The 18,686-nt window shown below is 39.4% G+C and overlaps 1 protein-coding gene across 7 annotated transcripts in view; it reads left to right on the forward strand.

Moving 5' to 3' along the window:
• NBEA (neurobeachin) overlaps positions 1 to 18,686 on the forward strand; it is a 527,236-nt gene that overhangs the window by 488,815 nt on the left and 19,735 nt on the right. For all 7 annotated transcript variants that reach the window (XM_064173040.1, XM_064173052.1, XM_064173047.1 and 4 more), the window contains 5 exons: positions 10,660 to 10,749; positions 12,239 to 12,431; positions 15,301 to 15,372; positions 17,463 to 17,618; positions 18,484 to 18,654. In XM_064173040.1, the coding sequence (XP_064029110.1) occupies positions 10,660 to 10,749; positions 12,239 to 12,431; positions 15,301 to 15,372; positions 17,463 to 17,618; positions 18,484 to 18,654 (682 nt within the window). The remainder of the gene's footprint in view (positions 1 to 10,659; positions 10,750 to 12,238; positions 12,432 to 15,300; positions 15,373 to 17,462; positions 17,619 to 18,483; positions 18,655 to 18,686) is intronic.

The following is an 18,686-nucleotide window of genomic DNA, read 5'->3' on the forward strand; positions in this document are numbered from 1 at the left end:
GTGATGCCCAGTGACAGGACAAGGGGCAATGGGTGGAAGCTGAGGCACAGGAAGTTCTGTGTAATAGGAGGAAACATTTTTCATTGTAAGGGTGATGGAACACTGGAACAGGCTGCCCAGGAGGGTTGTGAAGTCTGCCTTTCTGGAGATGTTCAAAACCCACCTGGATGCATTCCTGTGTGATGTGGTATAGGTGATCCTGCTCTGGCAGGGGGGTTGGACTGGATGGTCTTTTGGGGTCCCTCCCAGCCCCTAACATTTTCTGATTCTGTGATACTATAGTGATTAACTGAACAGGTTAAAGTGATTAACTGAACAGGTTAGAGTGATCAGCTTCTTGTCATGTCTGAAGAAAAGAAATAAAAATGTGGGATGAAGGAGTGGAAATGGAATTGGTTTGGACAATGAACATTCACACAACTCTTGTCTTCTTGAGAAAGGGAGAGAGAGACCAAGGTGGAATGAAGCATAAGAAGCCAGATGAAGATCAAAGTGTGGAAAAGGGCAGAAAAGACATTTGGAGCTCCTGATGCAGAAGAGGTGGAGCAAAAGAGGTAGCTACAAAGTCCTTGAGAGCCTTGTAGAAGTGGAGGAATTACTGTAGATCAGGGAGCTCTTAGTGTGGTTATTAAAGCAGAGAAATGATGTTTGCAACCTTCCCAGTGTTTTATGGGAATTTTTAGTCTTGACCTTTGGGACTTCTTTATTCGTTAGTGAATTCATTGAGGTATTGTAAAATATAATCAAGTTAGGCATTTCTAAACAAAAAAGACTAAGTGCTTTTGACTTGTAAAATGTAGCAGGTTTCTCAATGCAGTTGATGGTGTTTTGAGAAATACTGCTGGCACAACTGGAATTTCAGTCTTTCTGGCTGTTATTCACTGCTTTTCACATGTGGAAACAATTGCAGCCTCCCAGACAGCAGCAATTATTTTTAAAATGCCTGTAAACTTTAGTGACTCCCAGCTAAGGGATGATAATGGCAATTTTCATATAATTATTTTATTCCTTCACTTCCTTTTTTCTTGTTAAACTTTGGAAGTCTGTAGTGGTTCCACTCATGAGAGAAGCTACATTTTAAAATTCAGAGGGTTTTTTTTTTTTCATTTCATATTCAAGGAAATGTAACAAATTGATCTCTGCCTTAGAAAAGCCACGAAGTGACTTCTCATTATTGGAGATAACACACTTGGGGAAATAATGTTTGTGTCATAAATTTACTCTTGTTTCAAAACGAACCAAAAAATTAATCTCAAAGATCTGGAAACATAAATTAAGATTTCATCACCCTGGCTTGTATTTCTTATGCAAAATATGAAGAGAAATTAGTTGAATGATAACATAAGGGAGACGAAAGTGAAGTCTTGACTTAAAAGCAAAAAACTCCAGAGCAGGAGTGTCAAGAAATGAGAAGTATGACAAAACCTAAAACTTTTATGATAGATCTTAATTATTTTTTTTAAGCAAATGGGAAGATGCAGGCAAAGAAAGCTTCAAGAGCAGTTTTGAGGATAACAAGAACTTACATTTCTTGAATGTGGTGATACAAACTCAGTAAGAAAGGGTCAGTTTGGCCACAATAGAAAATGATGTTCTGATCAAGATCTTGCTAAGACCAAGGAGTCTCTCTTAGTAACTGGAGTTACACAACAGGAGGCACACTGAGGCAACAGAACTGGTTTGGTTTTCAAGTTCTATCAGGGACACATCTGCAGTTCTGTGTGTTGTGATGCTTTGATTACCATCACATAAAGGAGTAATACAAAGGAGTAATATCAGCAGGGAAATTCTACGCTGCAGGTGTACATTTTAGTAATTTGCATTGCAGAATCAAGATGTCAAAGACAAGCTTGTTCCATAGACCTAAGCACCAGATGGGAAAGATCATCTAGACTTGCCACTCACCCAACAAATCACATAGAGGCTTTCTCCATGTAGCCTTGTGAATGTAGTCTAAAGTGTTGTTGTCTGAATGACAAAAAGATGATATGGAAGCATTTCCTTGTATTGGTAGACTTAAGGTGATTGAGAAATTATTTCAGTCGGTCACCTTAAATGTTTGTCATACAAAAGCACAATCAAAAATTCTTCTTGAAAAAAAAAGTGAGGAAGTGTCTTCAGAAAAGACAAATCTGCTTGTCACTGCAGGAGGAATCCTTGTTTCTGAGGCTGTCTATTATGTAAAAAAGAGAAATTGTTTCACAGAAATCATCAATCATCTAAAAATAAAAAGTCCTGATTGCTATTTATGGCATTGAAGTTACATATTTAATGAATTATTGTATCATGCTGGTACATTTCTCACAAAACTAACTTAGCAGTAAAATCTTTTTTAATGTGTGGTACTGAGTAACTTAATGATCAAAGAAAGCAACATCTTGTTTTATAAACTTAGTGCAGATTTGGGAGAATGATGACAGAGCAATGATTTCATTTGGCATGACATCAATGAGCACACAAGAGTTTCAGTAAATGTTACCGGTCAGTGTGGGACAGGAATTATTGCAAACATGAACATAGGAAATACAATACTTCAACTGAAGAGAATAATGGCATGAAAGAAGAAGAATATAATGTTCTTTATGTGGAGGGCAACCTCATTGCTCTCTATAGCTTCCTGAGCATGGGAAGTGGAGAGGGAGGTGCTGATCTCTTCTTCCTGGTATCCAGTGACAGGACACATGGGAATAGTTCAAAGCTGCCCCAGAGGTGGTTTAAACTGGGATTAGGAAGCATTTCTTTCCTAGAGGGTGGTCAAACACCGAAACAGGCTTCCTAGAGAGGTGATTGGTGCCCCATGCCTGTCAGTGTTTAAGAGGTGTCTGGACAATCGCCTTAACAGCAGGCTTTAACATTTGATCAGCTCTGAACTGTTCAGGCAGTTAGGCTACATAATCACTGTACATCCCTTCCAACTGAAATATTCTATCCTATTCTAGAAAATAAATGTAATGTCATTGTAAACAAGATTATAAATAAATGTATGACTTTTGTCAGTTCCAGACTATGCTCAGAGTTTTGCACAGTGATGACTATACAAGTAAAGGGATGCTTCCTGCCTGCCTTGTATATAGACAAGCATCAGGGAAGAAAAGGCAGCAAAATTGCCATGGCCTGTAAGCAAAACCCACAGTTGTAAAAATCATTGCAACTATAAAATGATGAACTGAACAGTGCGGCCTGAGGAGCCCCTATAACAACGTTCTAGCCCACATCAGAGGACTTGGAAGTTGAAGAGCATAATAGAGCTTATGCTTTAGAGCACAACAGAATTTGATGTAGTTTTTAGTGTGATTTAATGAGAGAATTTCATTATACCAGTGGTAAACGCCTTTGTTCCAGGCAGAGTTGGAAGGATACAGGAAAGAGGAAAACTGTAGAAAATATTTTGGTTTTTTTTTTTCCTCTGGTACAGTTAGGTAGGGAGGGGAGCATTTCGCCTTTTGGCATCAGCCCTTTCCCCAGTGTAAGCAAGGGTTTTATAAGCTGCTGGAAGGTAAAAGGATGTAGTTGTGCTCAGGCACATGAGCACCTTGCATGTGAGAGTGTGCCTGAAAGAGTAAGGTACTCTCAGCTAAACCTGCCCTGGGTGTAGAATAGATGTCTTTATGGTATTTTTGCTTTATATAATGCTGTTTGTGAGATGTATTGTATTTATTTCCCACATGCAGCGGATTGACCAATTTCTTGCTTAAGCTGCCAGAGTGTTTAAAATATTTTTGTGTCATGAGCAGCATATTGGACCACCAGGGGCAAGAACGGAAGAATTATAAAGATGGAAAAGGGAAGAACTAGATATCACAGTTAGTAGCTTAATGAGGCAAATGTCAAAGCTAAAAGGCAGTGCTCCCTGGGACAAATAAGGTCACTGATGTGGTTCATGCCTGTGAAGAGAATGAGAGATCTTACCTTTCACATTCTTATTCCTTTTATAGTGCTGTTTCATTTCACAAGGGAATAAGGAAGAAGTTCAGAGGTGGGCTGACTCTGGGAGAAGGCTGAAGGTCAGCTCTGAGCTATTGGTCTTCTGCTGAGAAGCCATTTAATTGCACACTGGATCCAATGAGATACCTCCTGTGAGGGGAAGGAGCTTAAGCTTGCCCCTTCTCCATTGTTAAATTAATAAAGTAGTGACCTGTGGAGAAAATCCATTTCTGTGCCCATCTTTCAGTCCCTTGGGTATCCTGATTAAATAACCAACTGTACTGAAGCCTCCAGACTAGTTGAGTCATTGCTTGTGTTTAAACCACAGCATTTCTTTCCTCTAAACATACAGTAATAAAATGGAAATCAATACTCTTAACCTAACTTATCAAAATTCTGAATGATATTGATGCTGCTTAACAGCTGTACATGCAAATAAAAATGCAGGACCTCACACCACTCCCGTGAAACAATAACATTTCAAGCTGCTTATGCTACCCACCAAAGAGCTGTCAATCATGTTTGCTCTGAAGAAAACAATGCTTGGGGGCTGTTGAGCACGCTGACTGCATGGATGGGAGAGCATATAGAGGATTCTTGTGTTCACTTAGATGCACAAATGAAATAAACTTTCAGGAAAGGCAAAGCTGGATGGCTATTGCTATGCTGCAGATTTCTCAAATGCTTATACTTTTTTTCTCTTCACTGGAGTCAGTCCCCAAGCACAAGGGAAAACAAGATCATAGAAAAACCTGAGTGTGATATGCAGGTGGAGCAAAAGATATCAGGATTATGGGATGTTGACTAAATAAGTTAAAAAAAATCAAAACAAAACCCAAAACCAATCAAAACCCAGAGAACCTCAGATAATATGTATTTTAGAAAGTTTAACATTCTATGGTAGTAATCAGTGATAATGAACACCACATAAGAGTAAAAGCATTGTCTTTCTATCTGCAGTGCAATCTGATTTTAGGAACTTCTTTCTTCCCTACATGGTTCAAAATAAAAGTGCTCATGTTTTTATGTTTAGTTTGTTACGTAGTCACCAAGTGCCTCTCTCAGCAAAGAGGAGTTTGGAAGCACCATGGACCATCTTCTTTGGTGATATTACCTGCATTTCTTAATAGCTTTTTTTTTTTTTTTCGGGGGGGGTGGGGGGAAGGAAGTGTGTTAAAAATAAACTGCTTCAGGGCTTACCCATCTTTGCAAAGGTATGTTAACAAAACCTGCACTTCTGTGGTGTTTCATAAGAGTCAATCCTAGCATTGTCTTTTAGATTAGGACTGTGCTTCTGAAATGAGTCTGCCAGTCATCCCTGTTTGCCATGCTTTCATTCACACCATGGAGCTGTGTTCCAGGCGTGCAGCTAGCAGAGGTCAGCCACTGTTGGGGTCCAGAGTCCATGCTGGAACCAGGTGTTGGGAAAACCCTGCAGTGGGCCTGGCTGCAGCATGGGTGCCTCATGAGGAAGGTGGTGCTGGTCTCTTCTCTCTGGTATCCAGTGACAGGACATATGGTAATGGTTCAAAGCTGCAGTGGAGGAGGTTTAGACTTGGCATTAGGAATCATTTCTTCTCTAATAGGGTGGTTAAACACCAAAACAGGCTTCCTGGAGAGGTGGGGTTTTCCCCAAGCCTGTCAATGTGTAAGAGGCAGTTGGACAACGGCCTTAACAACATGTTTTAATTTTTGGCCAACTATCAGGTGATTGGACTAGGTGATCACTGCAATTTCCATTGCAATTGAAAAAAAAAAATTGCCCTTTTCTATTCCAAACCCAATTCTTTTGCTCTGCATCTCTGCTTCAGAAGAATTCTACTCTTCTTGCTGTTGGAGGCATTGCCTTTGACCACTGAAAATGGATCTTACACCTAAATGAACAGGTTTTAAAAAAATATTTAATGTCAAATTGTATTTCTTAAAAACAAAATTATGAGATAAACCCCAAATGATTCAGTAGACTGCATAATAAGTAGATGGACTGAACTCTTCATTCCACAGGAAGCTGGATCACACTCCTCCAGCTTGCAGAGAGCATCCCAGTGTCTGAAGGCAGAATGTGTAGCCTGCCTTCAAGCATAAAAATTAGCACTCAATAATGCATTTGGTGGAGAGGCTAGTGCTGGTCTCTTCTCACAGAGAATTGGAGACAGAAAAAGGAGGAATGACCTCAAGCTGAGACTGGGGAGGTTTAGACTGGACATTAAGAAAATGGGGAGAGTGGTTAGGCACCTGAATGAGCTGCCCAGGGAGGTGGTTGAGGTGTTCAAGGGTCGTGTGGATGTGGTGCTTAGGGATATGGTTTAAGGTGAATGTTGTAGAGTAGGGTTATAGAGTAGGTTGGACTTGGTGATCCTGAGGGTCTTTTACAACCTAGGTGTTTGTGTGATTCTGTAATTTTCTTTGAGCAAAATATATTTTTTAAAGCATATAATGTTACTGTCTCTGAATTATTATCAAATGGCCAATATAAAGTACTATGCTTGATTGTATAAATTGAGAAGTGTGGCACACCTAATTTTAAACTTGAAATTGCCAGTAAGTTTGCAGATATTTTTTCTTCCCTTGTTCTGGCCCGCGATTACCAGATAATAGGCTAAAACCCATTTTATCTTTCTGCAATACATGATCATATGCTAACAGATATTCCCTGAATTGTCTAGAGTACAAATCTCATTTTGTGTGTATTAAAAACAGTAGGGAATCTCAAATCAGCTCACTAAATAGCTTTTCTGCAACACCTTATTAAGAAAGTGAAAACTAATATAATTCCCGTTTTGTTGTTCCAAAAGCATTAAATCTGGTAGCTGCTGAATTCCAAGCTTTTATTGTTTCTGCATGAAGTACATTTCAAGGTGAAATGAGAATAAACTGTATTTTATTAAAATGTGTGTTACATTGACTAGCATGTGTGTCTCAGGAAGTGGTGTAGCACTTTACACACAATACTGAAGATCTGTTGAGAGAAAAGAAATTGATTCATTACAATGAAATGTTTAAGGCCCTTAAATAAATCTAGTTTGAAAAATTACAGTTCAGGGAAAAGTGTGGTATACACTTGCCAGATTTTAGTTTAATTTCAGATACAGACAGAGCTCTCTTGTAAACAAATCAATGTAATACATTATTATTCACGGATCTGTTCTGTACCTGCTTTTCATTTCGTGTCAAGTGATCTGATAGGAGGCAGCATTAGGAATACCCTTGGGCCAGACACTTTATCTCTGTATGCTTATGTTTATCTTCTGTTTTAAGTTTTGACAAGGTTTTTCTGTCCTTTTAAATTGTTGTGAGTTTCAGAGAGGAGGACCAGTTGTAGCTGCACACAGCTGTGGTATTGTACTGACTATGGTCTCAGTGCAGTACTTCAGTATTGTTTCTTAAGAAACAGCGTTTGGATTATTTTAACAATTCTAAGAATTGGCAGTTTTAGAAAGGGTATTTTTGAAAGAAAAGGGTAACATTACTATCCTCAAAATGTAGAGAGAGGTGGTTGTCTCATAAGTGCAAGCCTGTAGAAATGCTCAATATTCCCTTAATATCTGGATCTGGATTGTGGATTAGTTCTGGTTGCAGAAGGACTTGACATTAACTTAAATGTTTTAAAATGTAAATTATGTAAGAGAGTATTTACCAGGACATTTTCAGTTGTGAAATAACAATTGATTTTGACAGGTATGTTTAAATTATCTATTCCTCATAATCTGAAAAATTCATCCTGATTTATTATCTCGTTCTGTTTCTCTTTTCTCCTGTTACTATCATAAATCTACCTGAACTGGGAGGCAAAGCCAACAAAGTTCACATGTGCAGAATTTACAACCCAACAATCAGAATTTGCCAAAACTAAACAACATGAAAGTAAATGTGTAAATCAGAGTTGGGCTGCACTGAAAAAGCATTTGCTAATTCAGTTTGGTGTGCCAGTGAGAGAACAGAAATATTATTTAAGTGATCATTATAGAGGGTGGGAGAAGAAGATCTGGGTTTTGTTCAGTACTGCTGCCAAATGCAATTCACACTCTTATTTCAACACAGATTTCTTTCAAAAATTAAAATTGAATTAACCTTGTTAATTATTAAAAAAAAAAAAAAGAAGGAAATTGCTTTTGTGAAAATATTATTGTCAGGTCTGCATAGAAGCATCTATCACACAGTGCTTTTATCGTGTTGATATTAGCCTTGGTCATTTTGAAAATGAAATTCACAAACAAGTATAATTCCCTTCCCTCCTCGCCAGCAGGCAAATCAGTTCTGGAATATTAAATGTGATAGATCGTGTTCCCTTTGAATTACCTGAAGTGAAGTTTGTGTTCCTGTTTATAAAATGTCTTCATGAGTGATGGTAGCTGTACACAGTGTGTAAAAAGGTACTATTTGTATGGTATGTGTAGATAGCTGCTATATAGACATGCACACACATACGCATATGGTCACACAAATGCATTAGTTTTCACAGAGTCACAGAATGTCAGGAGCTGGAAGAGACCTTGAAAGAACATCCAGGCTGACCGCCCTGCCAGAGCAGGATCACCTGTACCAGATCACACAGGAATGTGTCCAGGCACATTTTGAATATCTCCAGAGAGGGTTCTCCACAACCCCTCTGGGCAGCCTGTCCCAGTGTTTCATCACCCTCGCAGTGAAAAAATTCCTACTCATATTTGCATGAAACTTCCTATGCCTCAGCTTCCACTTATCCTGTCATTGGGCATCACCGAGAAGAGCCTGGCTCCATCCTCTTGGCACTCACTCCTTACATATTTATAAATATTAATGAGGTCACTCCCTCAGTCTCCTCTTCTCCAAGCTAAAGAACCTCAGCTCCCTCAGTCTCTCCTCATAAGGTAGATGTTCCATTCCCTTAATCACCTTTGGCTCTGTGCTGGACTCTCTCAATCTGCTCTGTGTCCTTCTTTAACTGGGGGGCTCAGAGCTGGACACAGTACCCCAGATGCAGGCTCACCAGAGAAGAGTGGAGGGGAAGGAGAACCTCCCTCCACCTACTTCTCCACAGCCCTTTTAATACACCCCAGAATATCATTGGCTTTCCTCACCACAAGAGCACACTGCTGGCTCATGGTCAACCTCCTATCCACTAGGACCCACAGATCCTTTTCCTTTTCACTGCTTTCCAACAGGTCAGTTTTGTATTCATTTATTCAATTATTTAAAATTAATTAATGATGTTGATAAAACCTGAGATGCTCAACAGTTCCCACAGAGCACCCTGTGCCTTGGAGGTTGAAGTTCACTCTGAATTAGTTAGCAAATAGGAAATCACCTGTATTGGGATAATTCAGCATCAGATGGGCTTTAGCTGCTTGACTGGACTCTGCGTTAAGCTTCTTTTTTTGTCAGCTGTTTGTTTCTGGAATTCCATTATATATGTGTCAATCTAAGGCATCAAGAATGGTAGACATTAGTGACTTGTGAGGAAATCTCCAACATCTGTTCTTGCATCTATGTTGTGAAGAGGAGGAAAATATGGATTGGCTTGTAGGGATTACAAAATACGTGGATTCTTCTGTGTCATGAAGTATTTATTGTGCTTCTCACCATTTTTTGTCCAAAAGAAAGAACAGAATTTACCAAGATAGTCATGTATTTAATGTTTTTTCATGTTTCTTGTGTGGTAGTGGGTGAAAAATTCATAAAGCTTGCAAGCAGAATATTCAGGGTCAGTAGTGCATGGTACACTACCTATATAGGTACAATATGCACAATGCATTTCAAAATCTGCCAGTTTAGTTTTCTATGAACACTTTATTCTCAATTTTTCAAAGTCAAACAAAACAGTGTCAGCCTGAAGAATAAGGAGAGTTCTTTAACAGGGTTGCTTTCACCAGCAGCAATCTTTATGCCAAAATCTTTAAGAATCTATCTTAAATAGATTTTTGTTCAAGTAGTGGAAACATCGCAGCACTCTGCTGTATTCTACACCCTATGGAATTACTCCAGATTTATTTTGAAAGTAGATTTTAGTCTTGAAAAATACACTGAAATTGCTACATTTTCATTTCAAACCTGTGATGCCTGAAAGCCCAGGAATAATAATAATAATAATGATGATAAAAATCCAAACCCCAGAAAAAAACCCAAACCAATAAAATTAAACACTAAATAAATACATGAAATGAATGTACACAACTTGGAAAGATTTTTATGTTAGTCTAAATATGTCTGGCAAGATCTATTTTTGGCAGGGTTTTTTGTTGTTTGTTTGTTTGTTTTAAACTAGTAGTGTTGTTTAAATGGTGATTCTTTTGGTTTTATTATATTTTATACATGAATTTTGTTTCTTAGTTTGCTTTTCTTTCCTTTCCCCTCATTTAAGATTCCAGAAGCTTATTTTATTAGAGATCCTCATACTTTCCTTCTTACAAAGGACTTTGTTAAGGTATATATATATTCTTTTTAGTGTTAAAAAAACCCAACCTCTCGCAAGACCTCAGCTGCATGTCCTCACAGGTTAATATTTTCACATATAATGCCAGTTACTGGAAATGAGAATGGTTAGTTGGTTAACTGAAGCATGCTTGAAAGGAGAAGCAAAGCTTGTCTACAAAATACTAACACTTGGATGAGTCTGCAGCCTGGGAGGAGAGCACCGGGTGAATTTTCTGGACTTTTTTCATGGCTGACTTGGGATATGCCTGCATTGTCACACAGTGTGCTGACCTCTCTCCTTGATGCATATTGCTCATGACAGTCCCTCTCCTTTGCCTGCAGGCCATGGAGGCGCAGATACAGAACTTTGGACAGACGCCATCGCAGTTGCTCATTGAGCCCCATCCACCTCGGAGCTCTGCCATGCACCTGGTGAGACATAACCGCTGGCTGGGAATGCATTCCTTTTGAACCTGAGGATCCTTTGTGGGTCGTAAAGTATCCATTGAGCAACACTTCTAATGCCCTCCACTGCCCATACAGCTGTACTTTCTCCTGGCAGCAACAGCTCACAGTTGTCTAGCGGAACAAGGTGGAGGTTTGAATAGCTTTAGCTCCCTATAGTCCTGGATTTTCCTCTCTAATGTTGTATAAAAAGGCCCTTTTTACATAAAATTTACACTGAATAAATAGAGATTTGTATTCTTATGTCTGCAGGTAGTGGAAACAACTACAGACTTTTCTTAGAGTGATTGTGTTGTTTTGTTTGTAAAGCTGCATTGTTAGGGGCTGATATATGAACAATGCCTGCTTGAAAAAAATGGAGTTCAAGTCGTGTTGGAATCCTCCTGCCTGTTCCCCTGGGAGAATACAATGTATATTTTGATTTTCAATTTCAACTCCAAAATGCAATCCTAATGCATTTTTCTCTGTGCTTCTTGCGAAGTATTACATGAAATAGCCAGACTGAATGAGACAGATCTCTGTGCCCCTCGGTGACTTTGATTAAATGCTTAGAACTAGACACTTTCAGGTTTGTAAATAGACAGTAATATGTGCAGTGGTTTCAATCATTTTATCTATCTACAAGGAAATCACTCTGTCTAGTTGTACAAGGTGAAAATGAGAATTGATTTGGAAGCGTTGGCTGTGTTACTTTAAGTAATGTGTGGATGTTAAATACCCATGATTATTTTATATTCCTAATATATAGAGAATATATTTTTAATAATAATTTAAAATTATAAGGAGAAAAGATTATTTGGACTACTAGAAATAATTCTATTTGTTATCACCGTGGTAAAAAAACCCACACATTAAACCCAGTACTTAATAGCAGTATTATTATCCATGTACAAAAGTGGTGTCAGTTGTAGAATCGTCAAACATCTTTGTAATTACTTTCAGGCTTCCTAATAAGTGTATGCTTTACATAGAATTACATTGTCTATGTTTAGAAGTGTTGCATTTCATAGAAAGAATCATTAAGAACAATTAAATAGCTGTTTTCAAGTCCCTACTAGAATTTCTGTTTTTCAGTTGTAGTTATAGCGTTTATATTTATGATGCATTAATTGATTAACTCTTTTATTTGATTCGTTATCTCTATTGTATGAGTATTAACTGCTGAATAAGTTTCTATTTTGCTGTATATTAATCAGTGCTGATTTTGGTCATTTTGAACCCCATAACAATAACCCTTACCATACCTACTCTCTGCTTGTCCTCGTGTAATGATCCAATAACAGCTTCTGATTTTGCTTTCCTCCATTACTAGTGTAGATGCACAGATAGTGTTGTTTTCCCTGTATGTGCACATGCTTGCCTGCTCTTTTTTAACCTCGTTTTTCCCTCAGACCTCCTCACTAATTGTGTTATCCCTTCTGTTTTCTTCTGCTCTCTTCTCCTTTCTACTCAACAGTGTTTCCTTCCACAGAGCCCCCTCATGTTTAAAGATCAGATGCAGCAGGATGTCATCATGGTGCTGAAGTTCCCATCAAATTCCCCCGTCACACACGTGGCAGCCAACACGCTGCCCCATCTGACCATACCGGCCGTGGTGACAGTCACTTGCAGCAGGTTGTTTGCAGTCAATCGGTGGCACAACACAGTAGGTAGGTTCTCACGGGCACATTTCATTCAGATTTAAGACCTTGACAGTACAGCTTTAATTTCAAGTGCCACTTAGCTGGAAGTGGGTTAATTTCCCTCACTTGCCTGGGCACAAAAATTTACTATTTTTCCTGGTTTGCATCAAATAACCAAAGTTTGTGTTTTCTGTGGTGCCATTCCTGGAAAGACTCTCCCCAGCAGCAGCACATCACCACGGCAGACAATCGATTTGTGGTTACATCAGGATCAGCCTTTGATATAATGCTTTGCAGGAGAGTGCTGCTGTTCTTGACACAGTGGATATTAATATGTCCCAGGTTTCAGGAATCCATACTGGCTAGTATGCTAGACAGCACACATCACTGTCTGCTGCTTGAGAGAGATTTCAGGTCTGCCCAGAAGCTTGTCATAAGCCTTCCCCTGGGTCACCGTTAGATATTGTGGGACCCTAAATAAACCTAAGCAGCCAGATACTGAGCTGTTCTAAAGAGGTTTTCTCAGTCTCTCCCAGTTCTCCCCTGTGTGGGGGCTTCCACAACCTGCTTACGACCGTGGGTCCTGGCAGAGAAACATGCCCAGGCAGGCATAGGCATAAATAAGCTTCTTTTTGGGCCTACAGGCCCTCCCCGACAGCCAGTCACTAGTGGTGTTCCCCAAGGATCAGTGCTGGGCCCAGTCCTGTTCAATATCTTTGTTGATGATCTGGACGGAGGGATTGAGTCCAGCATAAGGAAGTTTGCAGATGACACCAAGCTAGAAGCTCTCCTACCTTCCACCAAGCTGTTGGAAGGTAGGAGAGCCCTGCAGAAGGACCTGGACAGGCTGGATGGGTGGGCAGAGGCCAATGGGATGAGATTTAACAAGGCCAAGTGCAGGGTTCTGCACTTTGGCTACAACAACCCCAAGCAGCGCTACAGGCTGGGGACAGAGTGGCTGGAGAGCAGCCAGGAAGAAAGAGACCTGGGGGTACTGATAGATAGTAGGCTGAAGATGAGCCAGCAGTGTGCCCAGGTGGCTAAGAGAGCCAATGGCATCCTGGCCTGCATCAGGAACAGTGTGGCCAGTAGGACAAGGGAGGTTATTCTTCCCCTGTACTCAGCACTGGTCAGACCACACCTTGAGTACTGTGTCCAGTTCTGGGCCCCTCAATTCAAGAGAGATGTTGAGGTGCTGGAATGTGTCCAGAGAAGGGCAACAAAGCTGGTGAGGAGCCTGGAACACAAACCCTATGAGCAGAGGCTGAGGGAGCTGGGATTGTTTAGCCTGGAGAAGAGGAGGCTCAGGGGTGATCTCGTTGCTGTCTACAACTCCCTGAAGGGAGGTTGTAGCCAGGTGGGGGTTGATCTCTTCTCCCAGGCAATCAGCAACAGAACAAGGGGACACAGTCTCAAGTTGTGCCGGGGGAGATGTAGGCTGGATGTTAGGAGGAAGTTCTTGACAGAGAGAGTGATTGGCATTGGAATGGGCTGCCCAGGGAGGTGGTGGAGTCACCGTCCCTGGAGGTGTTGAAGAAAAGACTGGAAGCCATGGTCTAGATGAGTGGCTAGGGCTGGGTGATAGGTTGGACTGGATGGTCTTGGAGGTCTCTTCCAACCTGGTTGATTCTATGATTCTCAGAACAGTACTTTTCAGAAGACAACAGAGGCCAGCAGTAGACTTTCTTTCACCTCCTCTGGTTGTCTGTTGCAGTAGTAGAAAATGGAGCTTGTTCTGCAGAACTCTCTGTCTCCTCTTATGGAGGATATTGTTGTGCAATATGGCAGTTTGGTAGTGAGCATTGTGATCTATGTGCTAGGGAAGGTACTCAGAAGAGCCAAAGCTGTGCAGGAGAGCAGATAACACTAAGCGTGCAGCCACTGTTGCACATTTCAGCAGCTTACAGGCTGCTTAAGATAGAACTCATAGGATTAATTGTGGCAACTTTACAGTAGCCTACAATTACCAGCTAGAAATTCTAGCCATATCCATGAAAAGGTCTAAGTTACTGTCATTTACAGGATTATGTATGTGAGAACCTCATAACAACGTTTAATCCAATTATTTTTCTTTTCTGTGCTATTATAAGATAGAATCATAGAATCAGTCAGGTCTGGAAGGAACTACATGGATCATCTAGTTCCAACACCCCTGCCATGGGCAGGGACCCCTCACACTAGATCACGTTGCTCAGAGCCCCATCCAGCCTGGCCTTAAAGACTTCCAGAGAGGCTTCCACCACGTCCCTGGGCAAGCTGTTCCAGTGTCTCACCACCCTCATGGTGAAAATACTTCTTCCTAACATCCAATCTTAATCTACCTGCTATTATTTTTGCTCCACTCCCCCTAGTCCTATCACTACCTGATATCCTAAAGAAAAATCCCTCAGCAGCTTTCCCGTAGGCCCCCTTCAGATACTAGAAGGCCACAATAAGGTCTTCTGAGAGCCTTCTCCTCTCCAGACTGAAGAGCCTCAGCTCTCTCAGGATGTCTTCATAGGAAAGGTGCTCCAGCCCTCTGATCATCCTCATGGCCCTTCTCTGGGCATATTCCAGCATGTCCATAAGATCTCATGCCATACTCAAATGTAAGAAAAGATCATCTGTTGCACTATTTTAAAGGAGTTTTTTAAGGAATGTGTGTGATGGCAAAGAGGGTGATGAAATTAGCACTTTCACATTTTATAGTTACTCTTGCATAACTGAAGAATTAACAAATGTATCTTTGTATACTACAGAGAAAGGAATCTTAAAACATTCATAGAACAAGGTCATAGTAAGAAGTTATTCTTAAATATATATAATAATCAAATATTGAAGTTTAAAAACTGGAACAATAATATTAAAAATTAGACAACAGTGTTCCTATGTGCTTCTTTCTTCCATTCATATGTAGGCCTGCGGGGAGCCCCAGGATATTCTTTGGATCAAGCCCATCATCTTCCAATTGAAATGGATCCATTGATTGGTATGTCAAGATGAAAATGTAGCAGTGTATTTGAAAATGGCATTTTCAATCATTATGGATTAAGCTATATTTGTATGTTATGCTTCATTTAACACAGAAGATAGGAAAATACTTATTCTGGAGACCTAGGAGTGTTACCTATTGATGCTGAATGAATTACATGAGTGCTATTTGGTATTGACCATCACCCACAATTGACATTTAAGAAAGAACCAGTTACTTTGTTAGCTCATACCTATAATTCTGTTCTAAGCTCAGGTCATGTTAGTAAAATAGAATGTGAGAACTTGGTAGACTTAACATGTTTTCATTTCATACAGCCAACACTGTATCAGTGCAGATGCACATCCATTTCTTTTCCTTCAGTTTAAGATTAAGATTTAGTTGGCATTACTAAATTAATAAAGACTGGATTTAAGATTGGTACATGATTGTATTTTGTAAATGCAGAAATATTTGGGAAAGTGAAGTATTTTGAGAATTAGCATCTGCTAGAACTGTTAGATTGTAGGACTTTTTCTAATGTTCATTATTTCTCTTTTAATTGCAGCTATTTGTTTTGTGGGGAGGGTGGTATTTTGGTTTGTTTTGTTGGGTTTGGGGTTTTGGGGTTTTTTGTTTGTTTGTTTTGCAGTAGGCATATTTCTGAGACAGAAATTAGGGATAGGGAAAGTTCTTAGAGGCAATTTTGCAGTGTCAGTGAGAAAAAGGTTTGCATTTTTAAACATCGCTAGATAAAAAGTTCCTTTTTTGTCTGTATCAATATTTGCAGTTCAAAGATCTATGTAGAAGTACCTCAGGGGAATTAGCTTTCTCCTTCTGTATGCTTTGCTGATATAAGGACAATGATTTTCTCTTGAAAATTTCTTCTCAATAGCTAGGGTGCAACAATTGTGTTCACTTGTTCACTGAATAATTTGCTATTTGTTAACTTTCAGTAGATGATCACAGAAGCTGTGGCAATTTAATATGCGGTTTGTGAATGTATATAAACACAGCATTAACTTCTGCAAGCAAATTTCCAATATGGTCTTTTTATATTGAGTCTCCTATTTCAAGCAATTTTGAGCAATTCAAGCAGAATAATGAAAAACAAGGACAGAAATAAATTTCAGAGTATCATCTATATTGAGTCATATTCCTACATTAGAAGAACCATCTTTCAGAGTGAGTTTTATCTCACGTAACTTCTGTTAGCTGAAGCTAGTTGTCAAGATTCCCTCCACTGCTACTGTAGAAAGAGATTCCTGGAGTCGTCTAGCACTTGGACAGCTATTAGAGTGTGAGGTAACTTGAATGTGAAGCAATCGCTCTCCAGTGAGTAAAGAGCACTTAGATCATATCCTGAGCTTTTACAAAGTTAGTATTCGCTGAGAAGGAGCACACCTTTATTGTATTGCCAAATCCTGTTCATTATATGAGCATACAAGCTAGTTACTCTCTGTCCTTCCCAACAAGTCTGTTTGACAGTTGCGGTGCTGGGATTCTTCATGAACTGTTCTTTTCCCTCTTTGGGGAAATTTCCAGGTGAAACTGGCTCCCTGCTTGAGGAATAGTGTTGGAAAAGCACATTAGATTTTAATAGCTTCACTGGTTGAATTCTTATGTCTTTTGTCCAGTTAAGTTAATTTACAAGTATGGGGGATGTTAGGATCAGACAATACAAGCTGGAATATTTTCTGTAGGAGAAATACCAACCAGCAAGAACTGACTTTCTACAGTATTGTTAGCACTGAGATGGTATTTACGACTTCCATCACTTTCCGCTAGTTCAGCTTGGGTTTGGAGACTACTTCAGCAGAGCAGTTAAAATATTACCACATATTATGCAGTGCATCAGACCATTTATAAGAAATTGTCATCTCCTGTAAAATCTTTTGTCTTATTCAAAGGGAAAACAGAAATCTCATGATAATTTTGTATTTCTGACACCCATATAGACAGCTCTAAATGTTCATCTTAAAAATGCTTACTCAACAACAAATCCACAGTTCATTGAAAGTTAAATATATTCATTTTCTCCTGTAAGTGGATGACAGGAAGGTGTTGGAATGGCTTGCTTGTAAGATGTGTTTTGCATTTCGTTACAGCCAATAACTCTGGTGTGAACAAACGGCAGATCACAGACCTTGTGGATCAGAGCATCCAGATCAATGCACATTGCTTCGTGGTCACAGCAGACAATCGCTACATTCTTATCTGTGGTTTCTGGGACAAGAGCTTTAGGGTTTATTCTACAGAAACAGGTGACTAAATACAACTACTTGTTTCTTCTTAGGTCACAAAGTGGGCAGTTGTCTTAATAATATCATATATAATGCCTGTTATTACCCCTCAGTAAACGACAAAGGGCAGTTTATAAAATCCTGCATTATTATTTAAGCATAATAGCTTTAAGATGCTCTCTTTTTTTGAAAATAAAGGGTATAAAATGAAATAGAAAGGCAATTTTGTTAGTGGTAACTTTTGAAAAGCATAGCTGTATTCAGGAAATTAATGGTATCAAATTATTTGTTGCTGTGTTTTCATGGCTGTATTGTTTCTATATTTATTTCATGTAATATAGAAGTTGGGTGTATAGCCTGCTACCAGGAGCCAGTATTTTGTTTGCCTGATTATATAGCCTAAAATCATTCAACATAGTGCTAAAACACAATTGCAATAATAGCAGGAAGTAAACCTTAGTTTGACATTAACACAGAAGAAATATACTTCTTAAATATAACAATGTAGCACCAATATGGAAAAGTTCATGTGCTGTCTTATTCATATCATTCATGAAATTCACAAATAGTGTTTTAACACCATCACTTAAATAGTAACTCCACTTAATATTCAATGACTGCAGCACTGTCTTGATTTGCAGCAATAAGGGTTAGGCTGTGGAGTGACACAGAGCAGAATCCTCAACAGGAACACAAAAAAAGAGGAAAAAAAGGTTTTATCTTTGCGATTTTTTAATTTTGTTGTAGCATATAGTGAATTCTAATTAAGGGACACGGGGGGGAAATTACATTTTTGCTAGTATTCATTAATGGTTTAGTTAATTTCTAAATGCTGCAAGTAGTTCTAAACCCCCTAAATGTCTAACACTTTGTCCTCCCCCCCCAGGAAAATTAACTCAGATTGTGTTTGGCCACTGGGATGTCGTGACTTGCCTTGCCAGATCAGAGTCCTACATTGGTGGTGATTGCTACATTGTGTCTGGGTCTCGCGATGCTACATTGCTGCTTTGGTACTGGAGTGGTCGACATCATATTATAGGTGACAATCCAAATAGCAGTAAGTATTCTGTAAAAAACACCTTCCAGAGA

This window comes from Pogoniulus pusillus, chromosome 3 (genome assembly GCF_015220805.1).
Source record: "Pogoniulus pusillus isolate bPogPus1 chromosome 3, bPogPus1.pri, whole genome shotgun sequence".
NCBI classification, from domain to species: domain Eukaryota; kingdom Metazoa; phylum Chordata; class Aves; order Piciformes; family Lybiidae; genus Pogoniulus; species Pogoniulus pusillus.